The sequence below is a fragment of the Mixophyes fleayi genome, chromosome 6 (assembly GCF_038048845.1).
Source record: "Mixophyes fleayi isolate aMixFle1 chromosome 6, aMixFle1.hap1, whole genome shotgun sequence".
Lineage (NCBI taxonomy): Eukaryota > Metazoa > Chordata > Amphibia > Anura > Limnodynastidae > Mixophyes > Mixophyes fleayi.
In genome coordinates, this window is record NC_134407.1 from 140,849,698 (window position 1) to 140,869,502 (window position 19,805).

Below are 19,805 nucleotides of genomic sequence, written 5' to 3' on the forward strand. Positions count from 1 at the left end.
CTTGAAGCACAACATTGATTGTTATTATTAGTTACATACAATGCTTTTCATTGCCTTCTTATAGGTGGTACAACTGTTATTAATATCCAGTATGACTTACCTGACTCTGGGCATCTACTTTGCGGTCTGGTGCTAGGTAGGGCTGAGGCCACTACAGGAGTGTTTGGGTGACAGCACAATGCAGCATATAAGGACAAGGCCGTATGGTAAGTTGTAGAATGGTTTATTTAAGAAGTCAACACATTTTCATAGTACAGTGTTCTATCTTTTCAATGTCCACTTAAAACACTGGCTAAAACATGTCATAGCAAGGGAGGTATTATAAAGAGGGTGACGTGTAACGAAACTAATACATTTTAATGCACATATTGTGCATAGAATATATCTGGTTGATATTGAAATTTCGAAATAGATTAGTAAAAAATAAAGGGCATTGTGTTCAAGCAAGGAGGTGACTTAGATTTTGAGGACATAAGTGACAACAGTTGAGTGAGAGTTACAATTTCTGGGCCTGATTCATTAAGGATCTTAACTCAAGAAACTTCTTATTTCAGTCTCCTGGACAAAACCATATTACAATGCAAGGGGTGCAAATGAGTTTTCTGTTTTGCACATAAGTTAAATACTGACTGTTTTTTCATGTAGCACACAAAAACTTGATAGCTTATTTGTACACTGAAATTTAAAGTTATCAAGTATTTGTGTGCTACATGAAAAAACAGTCAGTATTTAACTTATGTGCAAAACAGAATACTAATTTGCACCCCTTGCATTGTAACATGGTTTTGTCCAGGAGACTGAAATAATAAGTTTCTTGAGTTAAGATCCTTAATGAATCAGGCCCTCTGTCTGTAAACCGGGCGAGAAGACGTTTGTTTCCCCAACTTGCTAGCTCATTAGAACTCAAGGTTCAGTGGGTGAGTAAGGTATACCTCACCCAGGAGACAAATGGTTGCTCATTTCACTTGGATGGCAAATCCCTAAATTCTGCATTATACACAAAAACTCCTAACTAATAGGCCTAGTCATCAGCGGCATATGATAAGATGTGGATATCTCTAATTTGGAGATGGACACCCTACTGCTAGTTCAAAAGAAAGGAAGGTGGTCTGTTCAGCTATGATCATAAGACTTAGGGCTAAATTTACTAAGCTGCGGGTTTGAAAAAGTGGGGATGTTCCCTATAGCAACCAATCAGATTCTAGCTGTCATTTTGTAGAAGGTACTAAATAAATGAAAGCTAGAATCTGATTGGTTGCTATAGGCAACATCCCCACTTTTTCAAACCCGCAGCTTAGTAAATCTAGCCCTTAGATTCCATTCCTTCCATTCAGTTGAGAACTGGTGAATATGTGTTTCCTGTTTTTTTCTTACAAAGCTTTCCCTAACTTATTACAACCAAGTAGGAGCATTTAAAAATATTAAGGCAGAAGTCCACTTATTATTTCCGTAAATTCATATTCATTAGCTGATAATTGATAAATCATTATTATTTAGTTTCCTCCTGCCTTGTGGTTGAACATCTTTTTTTTCCCATTTATCAACTTCTTAAATGGCTGTTTTAGAGAGTGCTGCAAAATTGCATGCAATCCTTTTGCATAGATTTAAATATACATATGTAGTCCTTTTCTGAATACTTAGCTAGGACAGTTCATATTGCAGAGGTCAGCTGTTCGGAAGAAGCCATATACATTGACCAATGGAAACATGACGAGGGCCCCAATCATGGATCCAAACTGCACCATCGCACCACACCACACGAGGGCACTGTGACTTTGGCTGCGTAGAATAACTCCAATCATTACTTTCACGTAACTGAGCGTTCCAATGAAGAGAACCCAGGAGATTACCTGACAAAATACATACAGGATATCAGACATCAGTACAGTTCAATATATCTTCATAAAGGGGTAATATCTTAAAGGGATGGTAATTATTAAAATCCATATGTGTGTATTAATATCATTTTGTATCTTAAAATATCTCAATCCCAATATTTGTGAAATAATCACATTAGCAGGACAAATTGTTTTGACATTCGATGCAAAGTTTTTCAAATGTGCACATCTTTACACCGCCAGCGACCCCCAGTACCATTCATACCCAACAACGTTCCTTTAAATTAACCTAATATTGGCCCTCTAGATTTTACCAGAACCATAAACCCTAATATATACCAGTACCGTGTATCATTCCATAGAGTTTGCCAGAACAAAGACCCTGTGCTTTGGCATCCTCTAATGGCTAGTATACAATATAGGGACTTATTCCAATTGGCTAGTGAATAATATAGATCCCATTGCCTGGTGGATAGAGTTCAAACACAGCCCATTTATACAACATAGAAGCTTTTGACTGTTGGCTAATATATAATACAGAAGTCATTAGTTAGTGGCTTACATATAATACATATATCATTGCCTGATGGCTAGTGTGCAAAACAGAGCTATTGTGCAGGACTAGTGTACATTACATAGCGCATTGCCTACTTTGCTAGCAGGGCCTGATCAACCACTAGGCTGACCAGGCTGCAGCCTGGGGCGCTGGGTCCTGGGGGGCGCGGCACTGTGGGTATTTTTTTTGGAAAAAAAATAAAAAAAAATTTTTACATTTTTTTTTTTTTTTACATTTTTTTTTTTCTTCATTCATTTTTTTTTTCGGGGTGGGGGAGGGAGGGGGGTCGCCGCTGGGGGTCGCTGCGGGGGGGGGGGGTCGCCGCGGGGGGGTGGAGGGCTTGACGATCAAAAGCATTGGTGGTCAGTGGTTAGCAACACACAGCCAATCGCCAGGCTGCCTGTTGCTGTGCAGCAGACAGGAAGCAGGACGTCTTCACTTCCTATCTGCTGATCTGAGGAGGGGAGCAACGCTGGCACAACTACAGGTAAGTGAAGGGGGGAACTGCCCTGCATATCTATAGGGAGGGGGGGGAACTGCCCTGCATATCTATAGGGAGGGGGGGGGGGGGAACTGCCCTTCATATCTATAGGGAGGGGGGGGGAACTGCCCTTCATATCTATAGGGAGGGGGGGGGAACTGCCCTGCATATCTATAGGGAGGGGGGGGGGGAACTGCCCTGCATATCTATAAGGAGGGGGGGAACTGCCCTGCATATCTATAGGGAGGGGGGAACTGCCCTGCATATCTATAAGGAGGGGGGGGAACTGCCCTGCATATCTATAGGGAGGGGGAGAACTGCCCTGCATATCTATAGGGAGGGGGAACTGCCCTGCATATCTATAGGAAGAGGGGGGGGGGGAACTACCCTGCATATCTATAGGGAGGGGGGGGAACTACCTGCATATCTATAGGGAGGGGGGGAACTACACTGCATATCTATAGAGAGGGGGGGTAACTACCCTGCATATCTATAGGGAGGGGGGGAGAGGGGGGACTGTCCATGCATATGTATAGGGAGGGAGAGGGGGACTGTCATACAAATCTATAGGGTGGGAGGGGGGGCTGCCATGAAAATCTATAGGGAGGTAGAGAGGTTGATATGTATGAAGGAGGGCAGAGGAGGGGGGCTGATATATGTGACTGGGGGAGTTTTGATGTGACGGGGGGGGATAGCTAGCTAGCAGAGTGGAGGTAAGGAAAATAGCTGCAAGGGGGATGGATGCAAGGTGGGAGGTAAAGAAAATGGCTGCAGCAGGGGTTAAGGAAAATGGCTGTGGGGGGGGGGGGGTTGTGGTTAAGGAAAATGGCTGCAGGGGTATTTTAAAAAATAGAGCAGCTTTGGGGGGCAGAATCTCATGATTGTGTGGTGGTCACATGGGTGGTCTCAGCAATCACTAGAATACTAAATATTAGTGAGATGGGGCTGGTAGAGGTTTGTATTTGATTGACAACAAATATTCAGATATTGCTTATATATGCCTGTCCAATGGGATACTTTTAGCTGGCCATAATGGAGTGTTTTGTTTTAACTAAAGGGGCCTAATCATTCAGGGTTTGCATTATAATACATTTTTGCATTTTCAAAAAAGGACGCCAACTTTCCAGAAGCCAGCGAGAGGATAACAGAGTTGCAAGAGAGAAGAGCAAGGACAGGTAAGAGACAATGGCACAATCTGTCTAAATTTGAATGCTTGGAGAATACACCTGAACATTCATATTCAGGAGTGTTCCTATACACCTATATATTCGGAGGAGGGGGGGGGGGGGGCGCTACGGTCGTATTAGCCTAGGGCGGCCAGAACCCTTAATCAGGCCCTGTTTGCTAGCATACAATATAGTTCCTATTTACTGGTGGTCAATATGTACTCTACCTTCCCTCTTCCCCTCTTTGCTATATCAGCTTCTGTTATTATTGCCTGATAGCATATCTGGTTCATCTCTTATTGCAGCCAATATACTGCATTGAACTCCACTGTGGATAGTGTCTCAAAACCCAGCAGGAGCACTCATGCAGCCTCTGAAAGTGTCTGCCAGCCAGGTCCTAAGTGAGTAAGTTTTGGATTCAAAACTTTTTATATAATATATATTTATATATATATATGTATATATATATATATATATATATATATATATATATATATATATATATATATATATATATATACACACACACACACACACTGGGTAGTAACTTGTGTCACATGATATTGTGTGAAAGTATTGTATGATGGAGTGTATCTCGGTCAGTGAAGGTAAAACACACCTGGGTATAAGGATCACCTCATACAAACATCTTGTATTTTAATATACCCCCTACTGTAAACTAGAAGGGATATTAGAAGTCATTAGAGTCCTATGACCTATAAAAAAGCACTCTGCCAGTAGCTTTGAAAACTATAGCTGGTCACATGCCCTGCAGTCTGGACAAGAACCGACCGCGAGTGTAAAGTCCAAGTCCAAATTGTCACAGATTCGGTCCTTCTGTCGGCAAACTATATTTAGTTTTGATGAAAAGATCATTTTGGGCCTATTTGCACATTAAATCGACAAAATTGCCATACCTGTGGTCATCGTATGAACAGATTATATATATGTCATATAAAGGTTTTTCAGATTTATGGGCATATTTACTAAACTGCAGTTTTGAAAAAGTGGAGATATTGCCTATAGCAACCAATCAGATTATAGCTGTCATGTACATTCTACAAAAGGACAGCTAGAATCTGGTTGGTTGCTATAGGCAACATCTTCAAACCTATAATTTAGTAAATATACCCCCTTAAGATGTATAAAATACCTAGAACATGCATTAATTTGCATGAGGTACACAGTGGAGGCAATCCAGTATTCATAAGAATGCAGCCTATAAAATCACCAGGAGCCAGTGACACCTCGGAGGAGTGAAGCTCCTGTGAATTGATTGGGAGCATGGTCAGCCCACAGAATTGCTACCTTCATTGTGTGTAGGCAACAGGTAAGCTCTAAAGACATTTGCTGGATCAAAACAGTTTCCAAAGGAGAATCAAACAACATTACAGGAAAATATCCATCCAGGAGAAATGATTGCTAAAGAGATCCAGCTTTCTGTACACTATAATCAATAGTCATTATGCCATAGAGCAGGGATTGGCAACCCTGGCACGTGTGCCGGACTTGGTACGCCAACCACTTCTGTCTGGCACGCCGGCGCTGAAGCTGCTTCAGTAAAACAGCCGATGACAGCCGAAACAGAGCTTCTGCGCACGCGCAGAAGCTCCGTTTCGGCCGTCATCGGCTGCTTTACTAAAGCAGCTCCCGGGTTTCTGGAGGAAGACGTGTTTCCAAAGGTAAGTAAGATCAACAAATTGAGGGGCACATTCAATTGGTATACTATGAATAGGGGGGATAACTATATGACATACTATGAATAGGGGTGGGGACAACTGTGGCATACTATGAATAGCGGGGGACAACTGTGGCATACTATGAGTTGGGGGGACAACTATGTTGCATACTATGAATAAGGGGCGCAACTATGTGGCATACTATGAATTGGGGGACAATTGCAGCATACTATGAATTAGGGGCACAACTATGTGTCATGATATGGAAGCACAACTATGTTTTATGATATGGGAGCACAAACATGTGTCATGATATGATTCGGGGGCACAACTATGTGTCATGATATGATTCTGGGGCACAACTATGTGGCATACTATGAATTAGGGAACAACTATAAGGCATGACATGAATTTGGGACTCAACCATGTGGCATAATACAAAGTGGGGGCACTACAGTTTGGCATAACATGAACGTGTGGGCCATTACTATTAATATATTAGCATCATAAAATAAGACATAATAAATGTGTATACACAAACACACACACACAGTCTTGACTATATTTTAGCTGGCATACTGATAGAAAAAAGTTGCCAACCCCTGCCATAGAGTATGTGCAGAATAAATAGAAGGCTGCTGTAACAAAATTTGTTTATGTTTGAAGGTTTTACTTAAATAGTACATACTCTGCAATATATCAATGTATATATCTGAGTTCAATTGGAACATGGCAAAATTTCTAGCGAGGTTCTTAAATTTATTAACCTGATGATTCTTACTATAATAAGTAATGTTCATATGCTAGCTCCCCTAAGGAACATTCTACCTGCAGCCCTGCTTACTGCTTAATAAAATAATTCCAGTTTGTGTAACAGAGGGACTCAAAATAGTTATAACTACATAGAAATTTGGAATAGTTATAATATTAGATTTGTACATTAGCCCTTGACAGTGATTAATAAATATATTAATTCAACTGTTTAAACATATAAGCAAATAATATTAAATTATGGATTTCTTGCAGTACGTTTAAAATATCACAAGGGTTTGCCAGACTGGAATATTAATGGTTTTGACTGAGCTGGATACTGCTGTGTCATTAAATGATTTTAAACATATATCTATATAATGTGCTACAAATAGTGTGCTGGAGGAATTGCTGTAAAACACGTATAGACGTAAAGTCATCAACCTGCTCAGTCTTCTTTAGTGTTTCTGATTTACAGCTTTATTAGAATTGTCATGCCTTGGTACATTTCCACATGGCAGAATTCAGGAACTGCAGTGCCACCTTGTGGCACTACAAAGGTCCTGCTGCCTTAGATGCCATGTAAATTTAACCATGAAATGAAGCATGAATATTTAAACGCGCCCTAATCTCAAAATTGTTGTAATCTCAAAACTGTCAGGAGGGCTTTGAGAGGAGATAAGGGGATTATGCGACAAGGACAAAACCAATGACTCTGTTGGTCTCTGCAAGTAGAGATAATTACACCTTTAAAGTTGCTAGGGCAAGTCTTGCAAAATAAATATTATTATGCCTTCATCTTTTAAGATGTATTTAATATATATACACATTGGCAAATATTTAAGCATTATTGTATTTTTTAAAGGACTAATCACAGTTGTGTAAATTCCAACGATTGCATAAATACACTAATTTCCTTTGATTTTTCAATTAATCAGGTACCAACGACTTTAGAATTATTAAATGGGTGTAATCTGTTAAATTATATTCATTCAACTAAACGGTTTTCCACGGTTGTGTGTTAGTCAGGGCCATATACTTACGTAAATACGTCTTCTGAGGCACCACAAAGTCCCCTGTAATTAAACTCATGGGAGAAATAATAGATGCATTTGAAGTTCTTGTCTTTTGTATGATACCTCAGAATGATCCATGTGTTAGAAGTGACACTATTAACACCAGGTGTAAATTTCTTACTTACAATAAGGGCCACGCCCCAGTTAGTGCCCTGTAGAATGGGACATGGGCTCATTACTGCTGTCATCATGTTATAGGCTCCAAATCCTGTCCCAATCAGTGACCACAGCACAAGGCTCACAAGGGACCTGATTAGTGGAAGATAAACAACATGGAAAAAAACGTTGTTGGATTTACCTCACATTTATTTTTACTTTCATTTTTACTATATTTACACACAGTGGAGGCAGCCATTTTGTAAGCTGAACCAATAGTCATGAAAATATACACTAACAACTAGTAAAATCAATAAAGCACAAAAAAATTAACCCATGAATATTGGTTGTGACAGGGGTTTTTCTGTGTCTTGTCACAGGCCTGAGTCTGAAGCTGGGTCATTTTAAACATTATTTTCTATTGATTTCTAACACATTATTTAATATATGAAGCTGCTGTGTGTCTCCAGTACCAGTATAGCTCTAGCGAACAGTCATTTCCTCTGTAGTGTCACTTGTAAGTCTACCTTTTGCATATGCATAGCAGGAACAATCCAAGGTATGGTGAACTTCGTTGTGGGCCTGGGCTTTGGGTCTTTTGAGAACCTTGCAAATGGTGCACAGACAAAGCTCATATAAGACACTGGGGGGTATGTTTACTAATCTGCGGGATTGAAGAAGTGGAGATGTTGCCTATAGCAACCAATCAGATTCTACCTTTCATTCATTTAGTACATTCTAGAAAATGACAGCTAGAATCTGATTGGTTGCTATAGGCAACAGCTCCTTTTTTCACACCCGCAGTTTGGTAAATATACCCCTGAAACAGCAAGGTGTGTCGTCGTCTTTGCAGCTATCACAATGCAGTAGCAACAATTTTAGATGCTAAATTTATGAAATAACCTCATAAATTTTACTCTTTTAATGAATATTACTTTCTTTAACTTGGCATTTTCAGTGCTTATTTCTAAATTGCTTAAAAGGTCATAGTAATTATTAAATGTTAATTGTTAATCACTTTGCTCACTTAACAATTAGTATTTCAGTTAAAATCCCTAAAAGTTGCAATATGTTGGTCAGTGTATTTGTAGCACTCTAAAACAAGAAAGAAAACATACCTTGCACCCTGATTGCTTTTTACATTTCCCTATTAAAGTGATTAGATCTGTACATAATGAGCTTCAACCAGAGTGGGTCATTAAAACAATCTTGCTATTATAGATGTACATTAGACCTGAGCAGTTAGCAAATATATTGATTTTACTGTTGTTTTTATCTTAATAAATGATATGTTAAGGTGGATATCTTGCAGTAAGTTTTATTTATCACAAGGTTTTGCCAGCTTTGTGGTGTGTGTGTGTGATAAATGCAAAACCATATAGATGACGTAATGCCATGTATTTGTATTAGTTATGTTAGACCTAAAGGCTAGAAGCACTGTTCTCTATCTCTTAACTTTAGTATTCTCCATTACATAACTAACAGGTTCTGTACCATACTTGCCGACTTTCTTCAGGTCCCTTTCGGGAGCCAGCCAGTGGAGGGGGGCGTGAGGGTGGCGGGACGGCCAAAATCGCGTCATTTTGGCCCCGCCCCATGTGACGTCATGACGCAAACGCGTCATTTGACAGCGGGGGCGGACCCAACGCTGCGATTCACCGGGAATCGCGGCGTTTGGGATCTAGTGAAGTGGGCAGAATTCAGGAGATTGCCACACTCGCCCGGGAGTCCGGGAGACTCTCACAAAATGCAGGAGTCTCCCGGACATTCCGGGAGAGTTGGCAAGTATGGTTCTGTACTAGACCCCAGGCACTGACAGTCATAAACAAACAGCAAGAAGCTTTATGCTCTGTGTCACCCACAAGAAGGGGATTCAAACTCCCAGCGTGAATAGCCACTCACGATGGCAATATGAGCCCCCTCCCCAATGAGATTCACTCTGACAGTTTGCACAAAGCGGTGGTCCAAATTGGTGCCCAGATGCTGTTCTGGCGCATAACAATCACTCTCTATGACGGACTGACAGAGAACTGAAAGCAGTGTCCTATAGGATAGCTGTAACTTGAATAGTATTAGAATTCTTAGATTAGGGAGGATACTATAGTAAAATGTAGTAAATAGTTGAGTAAGCCATTAAATGAAGTGATGGCTGGCGGCAATTGACCTGGTGGTAATTACCTAGGGTACAATAGTTCTCATTCACATGCGTGCAATAGAAGAATATTATGGAATGATATGGAAAGAGAGCAAATCATGATGACCCAGCAGTTGTGTTGTCCTGAAAGATAATTATGACTGTACTCTGCCCTCTGCAGAAGTATGGAAGGAATTGCTAGTATGTCTCAGCGACACCAAGTAAACAGCCACGCTGCCTGACTGGTGATATATACAGTGTCTGCTCTGCTCAGTGCACTGCTTACAGCACCAAAGAAATTCCACCATTTCTCTACGCCGACTTTCATCTGTAAACAAAAGTAGCGCTCAGTAGCAATTGCCCACGTGGCAGCTTTGCCAGCCCTCTCTTCACCAAAATTTTGCATGTGAACATTGTGAACATTCACATGTAAGGTCTCAGAAAAGACTGGCCTGGCAAGTATTTGGATGGAGTGAGTCAGTTCAGTCCAGTGAGTGGGGTTTACAATAACAATTATAAGAGTTAATTCATATATATATAAGGTAGAGATGCTCAGGCTCGGTTCCCCGAAAACCGAACACACCTGAACAGATCCGAGTACAAAGCCAGGCCGGCTCGGTACTTTCGTGCGCCCTCGGAATTGAAAACGAGGCAAAACATCATTGTTATGTCGTCGGTGTTATGAGTCGCGGCGCCCCGACGGCCCGCCACGGCTCACTTACGCCGTCTCCATGACGACCGGGACGTCACTTCCGCCATCCACAACCCGGTTGCCTAGGCAACAAACGGGATGCTCTGTCTCTTCTGCCGCAGCGCCCGGCCAGCTGTCCTACAGCCGGGCGCATGCGCGCAGAAGAAATTAAACTTTTGTTTATTCCAGCAGTTCCAGTATATTCACATGTACATTTATTTGTCTATGCATACAGGGCATAGAATTGCTAGTATGGCCTTACATATTGGTTATTAGAGTTTTAGGGAGGAGTCTCGCTGGCACTCTGCTTCTATTGGTTCCCCTCACTACTTAAGGCAGTGAGGTCAGAGCCTCACTGCCAGTTATAGCTCTCAGTGTAGCTAGGCTCCCTGTTCCTGTTCCCTGCTCCTCTGCTGTTTTGCTAGACCTGATTTCCCGTGTATGAAGCTTGGTGTAAATCTGAAGTCACATTGTATTGTGTTATATAGGTAGCACACAAAGAGGAGAGCTCCATTGCTAATTGTTATTGCTGAAATACAAATACTAGGGCTTGGTGTAAACCTGCAGTCAAATTGTAGGGTGTTATATAGGTTGTCATTGCTGAAATAGAAATTCTAGGGCTGGCAGGTTTGGTCTTCTAAATATGCAGTCACATTGTACTGTGTTATATAGGTAAAACACAAAGAGGAGGGCTCCACTGCTAATTGTCATTGCTGAAATAGAAATAATAGGGCTGGCAGTCTTGGTCTAAACTGCAGTTACATTTTACTGTACCATAGCTCACTCAGCAACAGGAGAGGTGGCAGAGTTCAGTGCTGAAACAGAAATTGTAATAATAGGGCTGTCAGTGTTCTTAAAAGTCTCCAGTGACATTCTACTGTGCCATAGCTCATACAGAAACAGGAGGGGTGGCAAGTGCGTAGTGGTTTAAAGTCAGGGAAACAAAAATGTAAATAAAAAAGCTTGTACCTTTTTAAAGAAAAAAACACCTCTCTAATAAAGGTGAAAGTTTACTGTAGAAAAAACATAAAATTGCCAACATGCCATTCTACCTAAAATATTACCAAGCATACCAGCTGTGTGTCTTGGGGAAATCTAAATTTTTTTCCTAGCAGTAATTTCCAGATAAACTGAAGGAGGAGACGTCATTGTGTCATGTACCACTTGTGTTGTCAGTTTGCTGACCAGGAGCTCATTGCATCTCTTGCAATCTGGGTTAGTTGGAAAGAAAGAAAAGACATAGCTCTTAATCCTAATATCAAGCACAGTTATCAATATGTAATGATCCGATTTCAAGATGTTGATAACTCTTTGATCCTGATGAAGCAAATAAAGTACTTAATCTACAAGTCCAACATAATTAGCAGAATTGCTTTGTTTCATTTCCTCCTTCAATTTATCTTTCTGCTTTTCAAAAAGTCTAATTAGGGGAATCACTTGACTCAAGCTAACAGTGTCTGCACTCTCTGCAAAGGTGACTACTTTGAGTGGTTTCAACACCTTGCACAACACTGAATTTATTCTCCACTGCGCTGGTCTAAAGCACATTCCCCCTAAAGTCTATTCTTGCAGCTGCTGCATTCTCCTACATGCTGTTGCAGAATCCCAAAAATGACCATAAATATTTCGGAACACAGACAGCATCTCCTGCATGTCATTGTCCTATTTTAAAAAGTTCTGTATCACCAAGTTGATTGTGTGAGCAAAACAGGGAATGTGATGGAATTCCCCCCGCTGTAATGCTCTAACAATATTGATGGCATTATCAAAAAATCACATATTCTCAGGAGAGCCCAAGCAGGGTAAGCCATGTTGCAATGACATCCCTTAGTTTTTAAAACAGGTTGTCAGTGGTATTACCTCTGACCTGCGCCTTGTTTCGTCTCCGATAACCACCTCTCACTCCCGCCTTCAAAACTACTCCTGTGCTGCTCTCCACTTATTGATTTCCCTGCCACGCCCAATCAGACTTTCCCACAGCCTTCAAATCTTTAGATGCTCTTTGAAAACACATCTCTTTTTTAGAGATGACCTTATCCTCGATAATACTATTCACACTAATGCACCCTCACAACTATCCCAATCTCTGTTCTGAGTCACACTCGCTCCTCTTGTTTTAGCTGTGCCCTCTTCCCTTTAGAATGTAAGCTTTCTAATGACCAGGTCCTCCATACCCTTTGTTTTCATGTCTCCATTCATTTTATCTGCCTTGTCTGTTCTTGTTTTATGTATGTCTTGTTTTATGTATGTCCTTGTCTCCCCTACTGTACGGCGCTGTGGAGCACTGTGGTGCCTTACAAATCTACGATAATACTACTACTACTATTACTACTACTATTATTATTATTACTATTATTATTACTACTACTACTACTACTACTACTACTACTAATAATAATAATAATACTAATAATAATAATAATAATATGCCTCTTAGTGAAGCAGATGATACACAGAGTAGCCTGACTCTGAAAATGTGACGTTCTTGGGTACATGCTGCTGCTGTCCCTGCTGGTGAAGGCGAATCACCGACCCAGTGGGCTGTCACAGTCATATAATCTTTAGTCTGCCCAGTTCTGCTTGTCCACCTATCTGTGGTTAAGTGTACAGTGGGTAGAATGGCATTTTGTAGCCCAATAATTACATTTTTACGAACCTTCTGGTAGAGGTGAGGAATAGCTTTTCTAGTAAAATGGTGTCGTGATGGAATTTGGTAACGAAGACACAAGACCTCAAGTAATTGTCTAAAACCAGCTGCATTAATAGTGGAAATGAGACACAGATCTAATACTAGCATAGTCGCCATGACGTCTGTGATCCGCTTTGCGACTGGGTGACAGCTTTCATACTTGCTTCCTCTTGCAAAGGATTGATTAACAGTCAGTTGTTGTAAACTACTAGTAGTCTTCTTCTTTGTCTGCTTCTGCCACCCCCAGCAGCAGGAGCAGCGGTAGTGGACTGAACACTCAAGGATTCTTCTGAAGAGTCCTGGATGGGGGAGGAGTCATCTCGCATTAGCAACTTGGATGCAGGACTAACTCCGATCACTTGTGAGGATATTGATGATGAAGGTGTTGGGGGTGTAGATTGCAGGTGCTGAGGTCTAGCTGAGAGAAGGGAGGTAGCTGATGCTGGACTGCTTGTTGTTATTTTTTTAGCATACGTTTCTGATTTTCCCAAGAGCTTTCCATGAACTCTCTTCAAATGGCGTAACATGGATGAGGATCCTAGATGGTTAAGGTCCCTACCTCTACTGAGTGTGGCTTTACAATGCTACAAATGGCTAGACAACTGTTGTCAGGATTTGTGTAAAAATAATTCCACACATAAGAGGTGGATTTTTTGGTCTTATGCCCAGGCATGACAATGGCCTTCTTCTTATTACTGGCAAGAACTGCTGCAGTCTTTGTTTGAAAGCGTATGAAAATAATATTGTGACCTGTGAGGTGGTCAAAATTGACTGCAAATGACTTGAAATTAGTGTTATTGAGGTTAATAATAATGCAGGAACATAAAACGAGCAAAACTATGTGATTTTAGCATATTTTAGCTATTTTTCCAAAAAATACAGATTCAAAACCAAAACACGAGGACGGTTTTGTCAAAACCAAAACCAAAAAGCGAAGTTAATCCAGATCCAAAACCAAAACCAGAACACTAGGGTCAGTGACCATCTCTAATATAAGGTTGGAAAAGAAAATAAGACACAAGGCCATTAACCTGAACTCCACACTTTAACTCAGAGTGAAAAATTATTTTCTATGTTGGTAATGAAATTGTTACTCCCATTACATTTATTGTATTTCAATATAATTGTAGGCATTAATAAAGTCACCTCTAAGCCACCTTTTTTGCATTGTAAACAACCAAAGTTTGTCAAGTCTTTCATTATATTTTGACCTATCCATTCTTCTTATTAATAAGGTAGCCCATCTCTGTACACAGGTGTCCAAAATGTTACCCCATATAAAAAAAATGGTATAATAAGTGATTTATACAATGGCAAAATTACATTTGCTTCTTGTGGGATGTATAACATGTGCCCTGTTTTATGTTTTCATGGATTTTATTAGCACTCAGCTTACTGTCTACTAGTATATCTAAGTTCTTTTCCATCGCTAATCTCCCCATTAGTAACCCATTTGATGTAGAGGCATAAGTTTCTGCTTTATTTTAATAAATGTTTTTTTATGGTCTGGGTGTATTTTTTTTTTAGTTTGTTTTTCTTGAGCACTATAGGTGCCAGCGGGCTATGGATGCCAGGGCATGCTGGTGCTTGTAGTTCTACTAGCAGGGGTGTTGAGATAAGCACCAGCACTTTTAGCACAGGAATTTAGGTTTGCTAAAGGAGGGAGCTCTTTTGTGTCAGTCTTCTCTGCCCTAACCCACCAAGCTCAGAATATAACCTGTTTGTACACTGGAGTTTGCTGGAGTATTTTGTGACAATTGCTTATATCCATCCCCACTTTGCATCTTTGGGTTGAATGTTGTTTACCAGAGTCGAGACAAGTCAGAGGTAGATCTAAGAGGGTGAGTATTTTTGAGATGAGATTTGTGATGATGAAAGGGTGATGTTGTTGAGGGCTTTGTAGGTAAGGGTGAGTAATTTGAATTGGATTCTCAAGGACACGAGGGAACCAGTGTAGGGATTTGCAAAGTGGTGCAGCAGATGTGGAGCGGCAAGAGAAGAAGTTTAGTCTTGCTGTGTTAGTCAAGACGGGATTGTGAGAGAATGGAATAAGAGTTTCTGTACCATCTTGGGCAAGCGCTTTCAAGAAATTCAAATCAACGGAATAGTGAAGATCCAGTTTACAACACACTACTCATAGAAACTAATCAGATTAGTTTGGCATGACAGGGCCTTAAAAAACTGTGGACTCTGTGATACTAATCCAGTAATGTAAAATTACATAAATAGCAGAAATAATGATTCATCTATCACTAGACAGGGTGCTTTATCAGACTTAGGGCTAGGAATGGAAGCAGGCAGGTGTGAGTGCATCTACATGCACAGTGAGGCAAAGACTTTTGGAGCATGGCCTGGTGTCAAGAAGGCCAGCAAAAAAGCCATTTCTCTCCAGGAAACATCAGAGACAGACTGATATTCTGCAAAAGGTACAGGGATTTGACTGCTGTGGACTGATGTAAAGCCATTGTGATGAATCCCCTTTCAGATTGTTTGGGGCATCTGGAAAAACACTTGTCCGGAGCAGGAAAGGTGAGCGCTACCATCAGTCCTATGTCATGCCAACAGTAAGGCATCCTGAAACCATTCATGTGTGGGGTTGCTTCTCAGCTAAGGGAGTGGGCCATGAATAAAGAATGGTACCAAAATATCCTCAAAGAGCAACTTCTCCCAACCATCCAAGAACAGTTTGGTGATGAACAATGCCTTTTCCAGCATGATGGAGCACCTTGCCATAAGGCAAAAGTGATAACTAAGTGGCTCATGGATCAAAACATCAAAATTTTGGGTCCATGGCCAGGAAACTCCCCAGACCTTAATCCCATTGAGAACTTGTGGTCAATCCTCAAGAGGCGGGTAGACAAACAACAACCCACAAATTTTGACAAACTCCAAGCATTGATTAGGTAAGAATGGGCAACCATCAGTTAGTATGTGGCACAGAAATTGATTGACAGCATGCCAGGGCGAACTGCAGAGGTCTTCCAAACAAAATGGTCAACACTGCAAATATTGACTCATTGCATAAACTTAATGTAATAGTCAATAAAAGCCTTTGACACTTATAAAAATGCTTGTAGTTTTACTTCAGTATACCATAGCAACATCTGTCCTATCCCCATGCCATTGGCTCCAGTGCCTGCTAAGTGAGCAGCAAACTCCTCTCCATGTTATCTAAGGACCACTGTATTTAGTTAGATAGATAGAGAGATAGATAGATAGATAGATAGATAGATAGATAGATAGATAGATAGATAGATAGATAGATAGATAGATAGACAGACAGACTTTTTTCTTATCAATGTACCATTAAATTCATTTAAAAATATAGTTGAGTCATTACTATGGACTGATCATTTAAAAATAACATATTGTATAACATATTGTATAACTTTTTTCAATTAGTGGAGCAGTGTGCCAATGTGTATCATTAGAAATGTACTTATTTTTGTATTTTAAATACATTAATTTATGAGTAGTATGCAATTTTGGAGGTAACTTGGTTCTGTAACTTTTCTGTAGAAAGGAAATCTTTGTGGTGTCAGGTATGGGAAGGGGGCTGGATTGCACCCTGCCAACATGTTTGTCAGAAACTGTAAAAAAAAGAGCTTATTTTGTATTTCAACTGATGTATGTTACACATTGCACCAGCTAAACCTGCATTATGGTCTGTTCTCTCCTGTTTCCCTCTTTCTGCATTCACTTGCTTGGCTGAACGAAGCATGCACACACCTGGCTTGCTCAATACTTCCTGCATTCTCTTGATTGGCTAATTGCCTGTCAGCTCTGTCTATTTAAAGCACCTGCTTCTCTACCAAGTTGCAAGATCTTCAGGTCTCTCCTCTTAGTTAGACGTGTCTCAGTACTGGCTCCTGTATACTTGTGTTCCTGATTCATCGTCGCTACCCAGCTCCACAGGATTTCACCAGCAACTGCTACTACAGAGCATATTACCTATTTGTGTTCCTGATTCAACTGCGCTACCCAGCTAAACAGGACTTCACCAGCAATAGCTGCTGCAGACCCTATTATCTACTTGTGTTTCTGATTCAACGGTGCTAACCCAGCTCCACAGGATTTCATCAGCAACAGCTGCTGCAGATCATCTTATCTATCTGTATTCTTGATTCTAGGTGCTACCTAGCCTCAGGATTTCATCAGTAGCCATTGCTTCTGGACTTCTCCTGCTCCCCAGTATCTCTGTTCCCCAGGCTCTCCCTCTGGTTCCGCCCATTACCCTCTGGGAGGACCGAGACCTGCGGTTAGGGAGCTGCCAAGTCCATTTTCCCTTGTGGTAACCTCTGGTGAAAACCTCCCTCTCCGTTAGACTCCGCACCTTAATTGGGGTAGTGTCAAACCGGGCAAACACTTCGGGCTTCCCAAGACCATCAGATTGTGACGATGTATTTCATCTGGACTTCTGGATGACCATTAGTACCTTTAACTAGTGTGTAATGGTCCTTATTAGGACCTTTGAGCAATAAACCATCACTGCTTCAAGATTCTACCTGACACCTATTGCCTGCAGTATCGTTCTCCAGCTGTCCTGTGTTGAACCCAGCATCTTTGCGTCAACACTCTGCCCACTACCCAGTAGTCTTGATCCATAGGAAGTGGTCAGAAGGTACCAGCCAGCCCACAGTAAAGAAGTGCTGCAGCAGCTATACCAGCTGCCCAGAAGTAAGCAGTTCCAGGTGCCGGTGAAGGTGCCTGGTGATGGCAGTACTATCTTCCTACAACTATTGCACAGTCATTGAGTGTCGGGTGGCAGGTATAACCAGTAGGAGTGGTCAGTAACAGCCGGTTACTGACAATGAAAAAGGAAGCAAGATAAACTGTGTAAGGTCCCTCACCAAAGACCAGGTGGCACAGTAAACACTGGTCACAATTAATAATGTTGCAAATTACTATTACTGTTTGAAATAACACGTTTATAATGCACTCTTCACATATGACAGCAAAGCCCCATTTTCAACAGCCATTACTCCAGTGTCTTAATTTTGGGTTAAAAAATGGCCAAAACAAAATCGCTTTCTCAAGAAACATGTCAGTCTATTGTTGTTTTGAGAAATGAAGGCTATTGCATGGGGCGAATTTAATTAGCCGTGAGGTGCCGCAATGTGTCTCCTGAACAGTCTCGTCTCTAAGTGAATTCCCCCCATGTATGAGATTGTCAAGAAACTGAAGATTGCATACAAAGGTGTCCACTAATGTCTTGAGAGAAAAGAGCAAACTGGATCTAACCAGAAAAGAAAAAGAAGCAGAAGGCCCAGATGCACAACTGCACCAGGGGATAATACATCACATTCTGCAATTTGAGAAACAGACTTCTTATAGGTACTGGGGTGGCGGATTCCTTAAATAGTACACACCATATACCAGTGTCATCATCAACAGTAAAAAGGCTCCGGCCTGATGCCCTTATAGGCAGAGCTGCAAAGAAAAATAAATATTTGAAACTGGCAAATAGGGAAAAAAAAGGTTAAAATGGGCAAAAGAACATAAACATTGGAGGGTGGATGACTGGAAAGGAGTATTATGGACAGATGAGTCTGAGTTGTTGATGAGTTGATGAGTCTGAGTTTGAGGTGTTTGACTCGGAGGCGAAAATATATGTGAGACATAGATCAAAATAAAAAGGGTGCGGGAGGAGTGCAAAATGTCTTTCATTAAGCATGCAGGAGGACATATAATGGCATGGTGCTGGTGGGAGATTTACATAGAATGCAAGGAATAATGAAACAGAAAGGTTGCCACTCTACCATTTTACAATGTCATGCTATTCCCTATGGTCAGTGATTGGTGTACATTTTTGCATGCAGCAGGACAATGATCCTAAGCATACTTTTAAGCTATGGAGAAACTATTTGGTGAAGAAACAAGGAAGGAGCCATAATACTGTCTTGGGGCTAGCCGGCACAATCCTCAAATCTCAACCCTATTGAGGTCTTGAATGATGAGCTTGATCTTAAGGTCAGAGAAAAATGTCCTACTAGTCAGATGCACATCCGGAGAGAGCTACAGAAGTCGCGGGTACAAATTTTCCCTGAATATCTTCAAAAACTGACAGCTAGAATGCCAAACGTCTGCAAAGCTGTAATTGCTGCAAATAGAAGACTCTTTGATGAATGTAAAGTTTGATATATAGAACAGTTATATGAAATAAAATAATATGTTATGACAATGTATTGACTATAATTTCAGGTCAATTAAAAGTATCAATTGTTTTAATAAAAACAAGATATTTCTTAGTGGTTCCAAACTTTTGCTCACACACACACAATTAAAATAAATCTGGTTAAGCAACAGCTGTACATAAAAGAAATCACATAAATAAAAATCTAAATATAAATCACAAAAATATCCAATCAAGAGAATATATTTAGTTTCTCATAGGTGCTTGCATGCTCATTTATGAACAGAATGTAAACCACAGATTTACAATGCATGTATTTCAAACTACAATTGCTTTAAACTGCACTTGTGTCCGATAGCACATAATAAAATCATACCTCTCTAGTCTTTGCACATTTTACAGATTATAAGCAATCTTTACTTAGGAAAGTGTCTGCAAAAATGTAAGCATACATAGATGTTGCATCCTTCTATTAATGGTACATATTTGCTGTCTGCTAATTAGTGACAGATCGTT

At 40.7% G+C, this 19,805-nt stretch overlaps 1 protein-coding gene across 1 annotated transcript in view; it reads right to left on the reverse strand.

Moving 5' to 3' along the window:
- Nucleotides 1-1,263: 1,263 nt before the first annotated feature.
- The window catches only part of SLC52A3 (solute carrier family 52 member 3), a 39,660-nt gene continuing 21,118 nt past the window's right edge, over nt 1,264-19,805 (reverse strand). Inside the window, exons 2-3 of the mRNA XM_075215307.1 lie at nt 7,672-7,795; nt 1,264-1,850 (exon numbers count right to left, since the gene is read on the reverse strand). Of these exons, the coding sequence (XP_075071408.1) occupies nt 1,638-1,850; nt 7,672-7,795 (337 nt within the window). The 3' untranslated portion in view covers nt 1,264-1,637. The remainder of the gene's footprint in view (nt 1,851-7,671; nt 7,796-19,805) is intronic.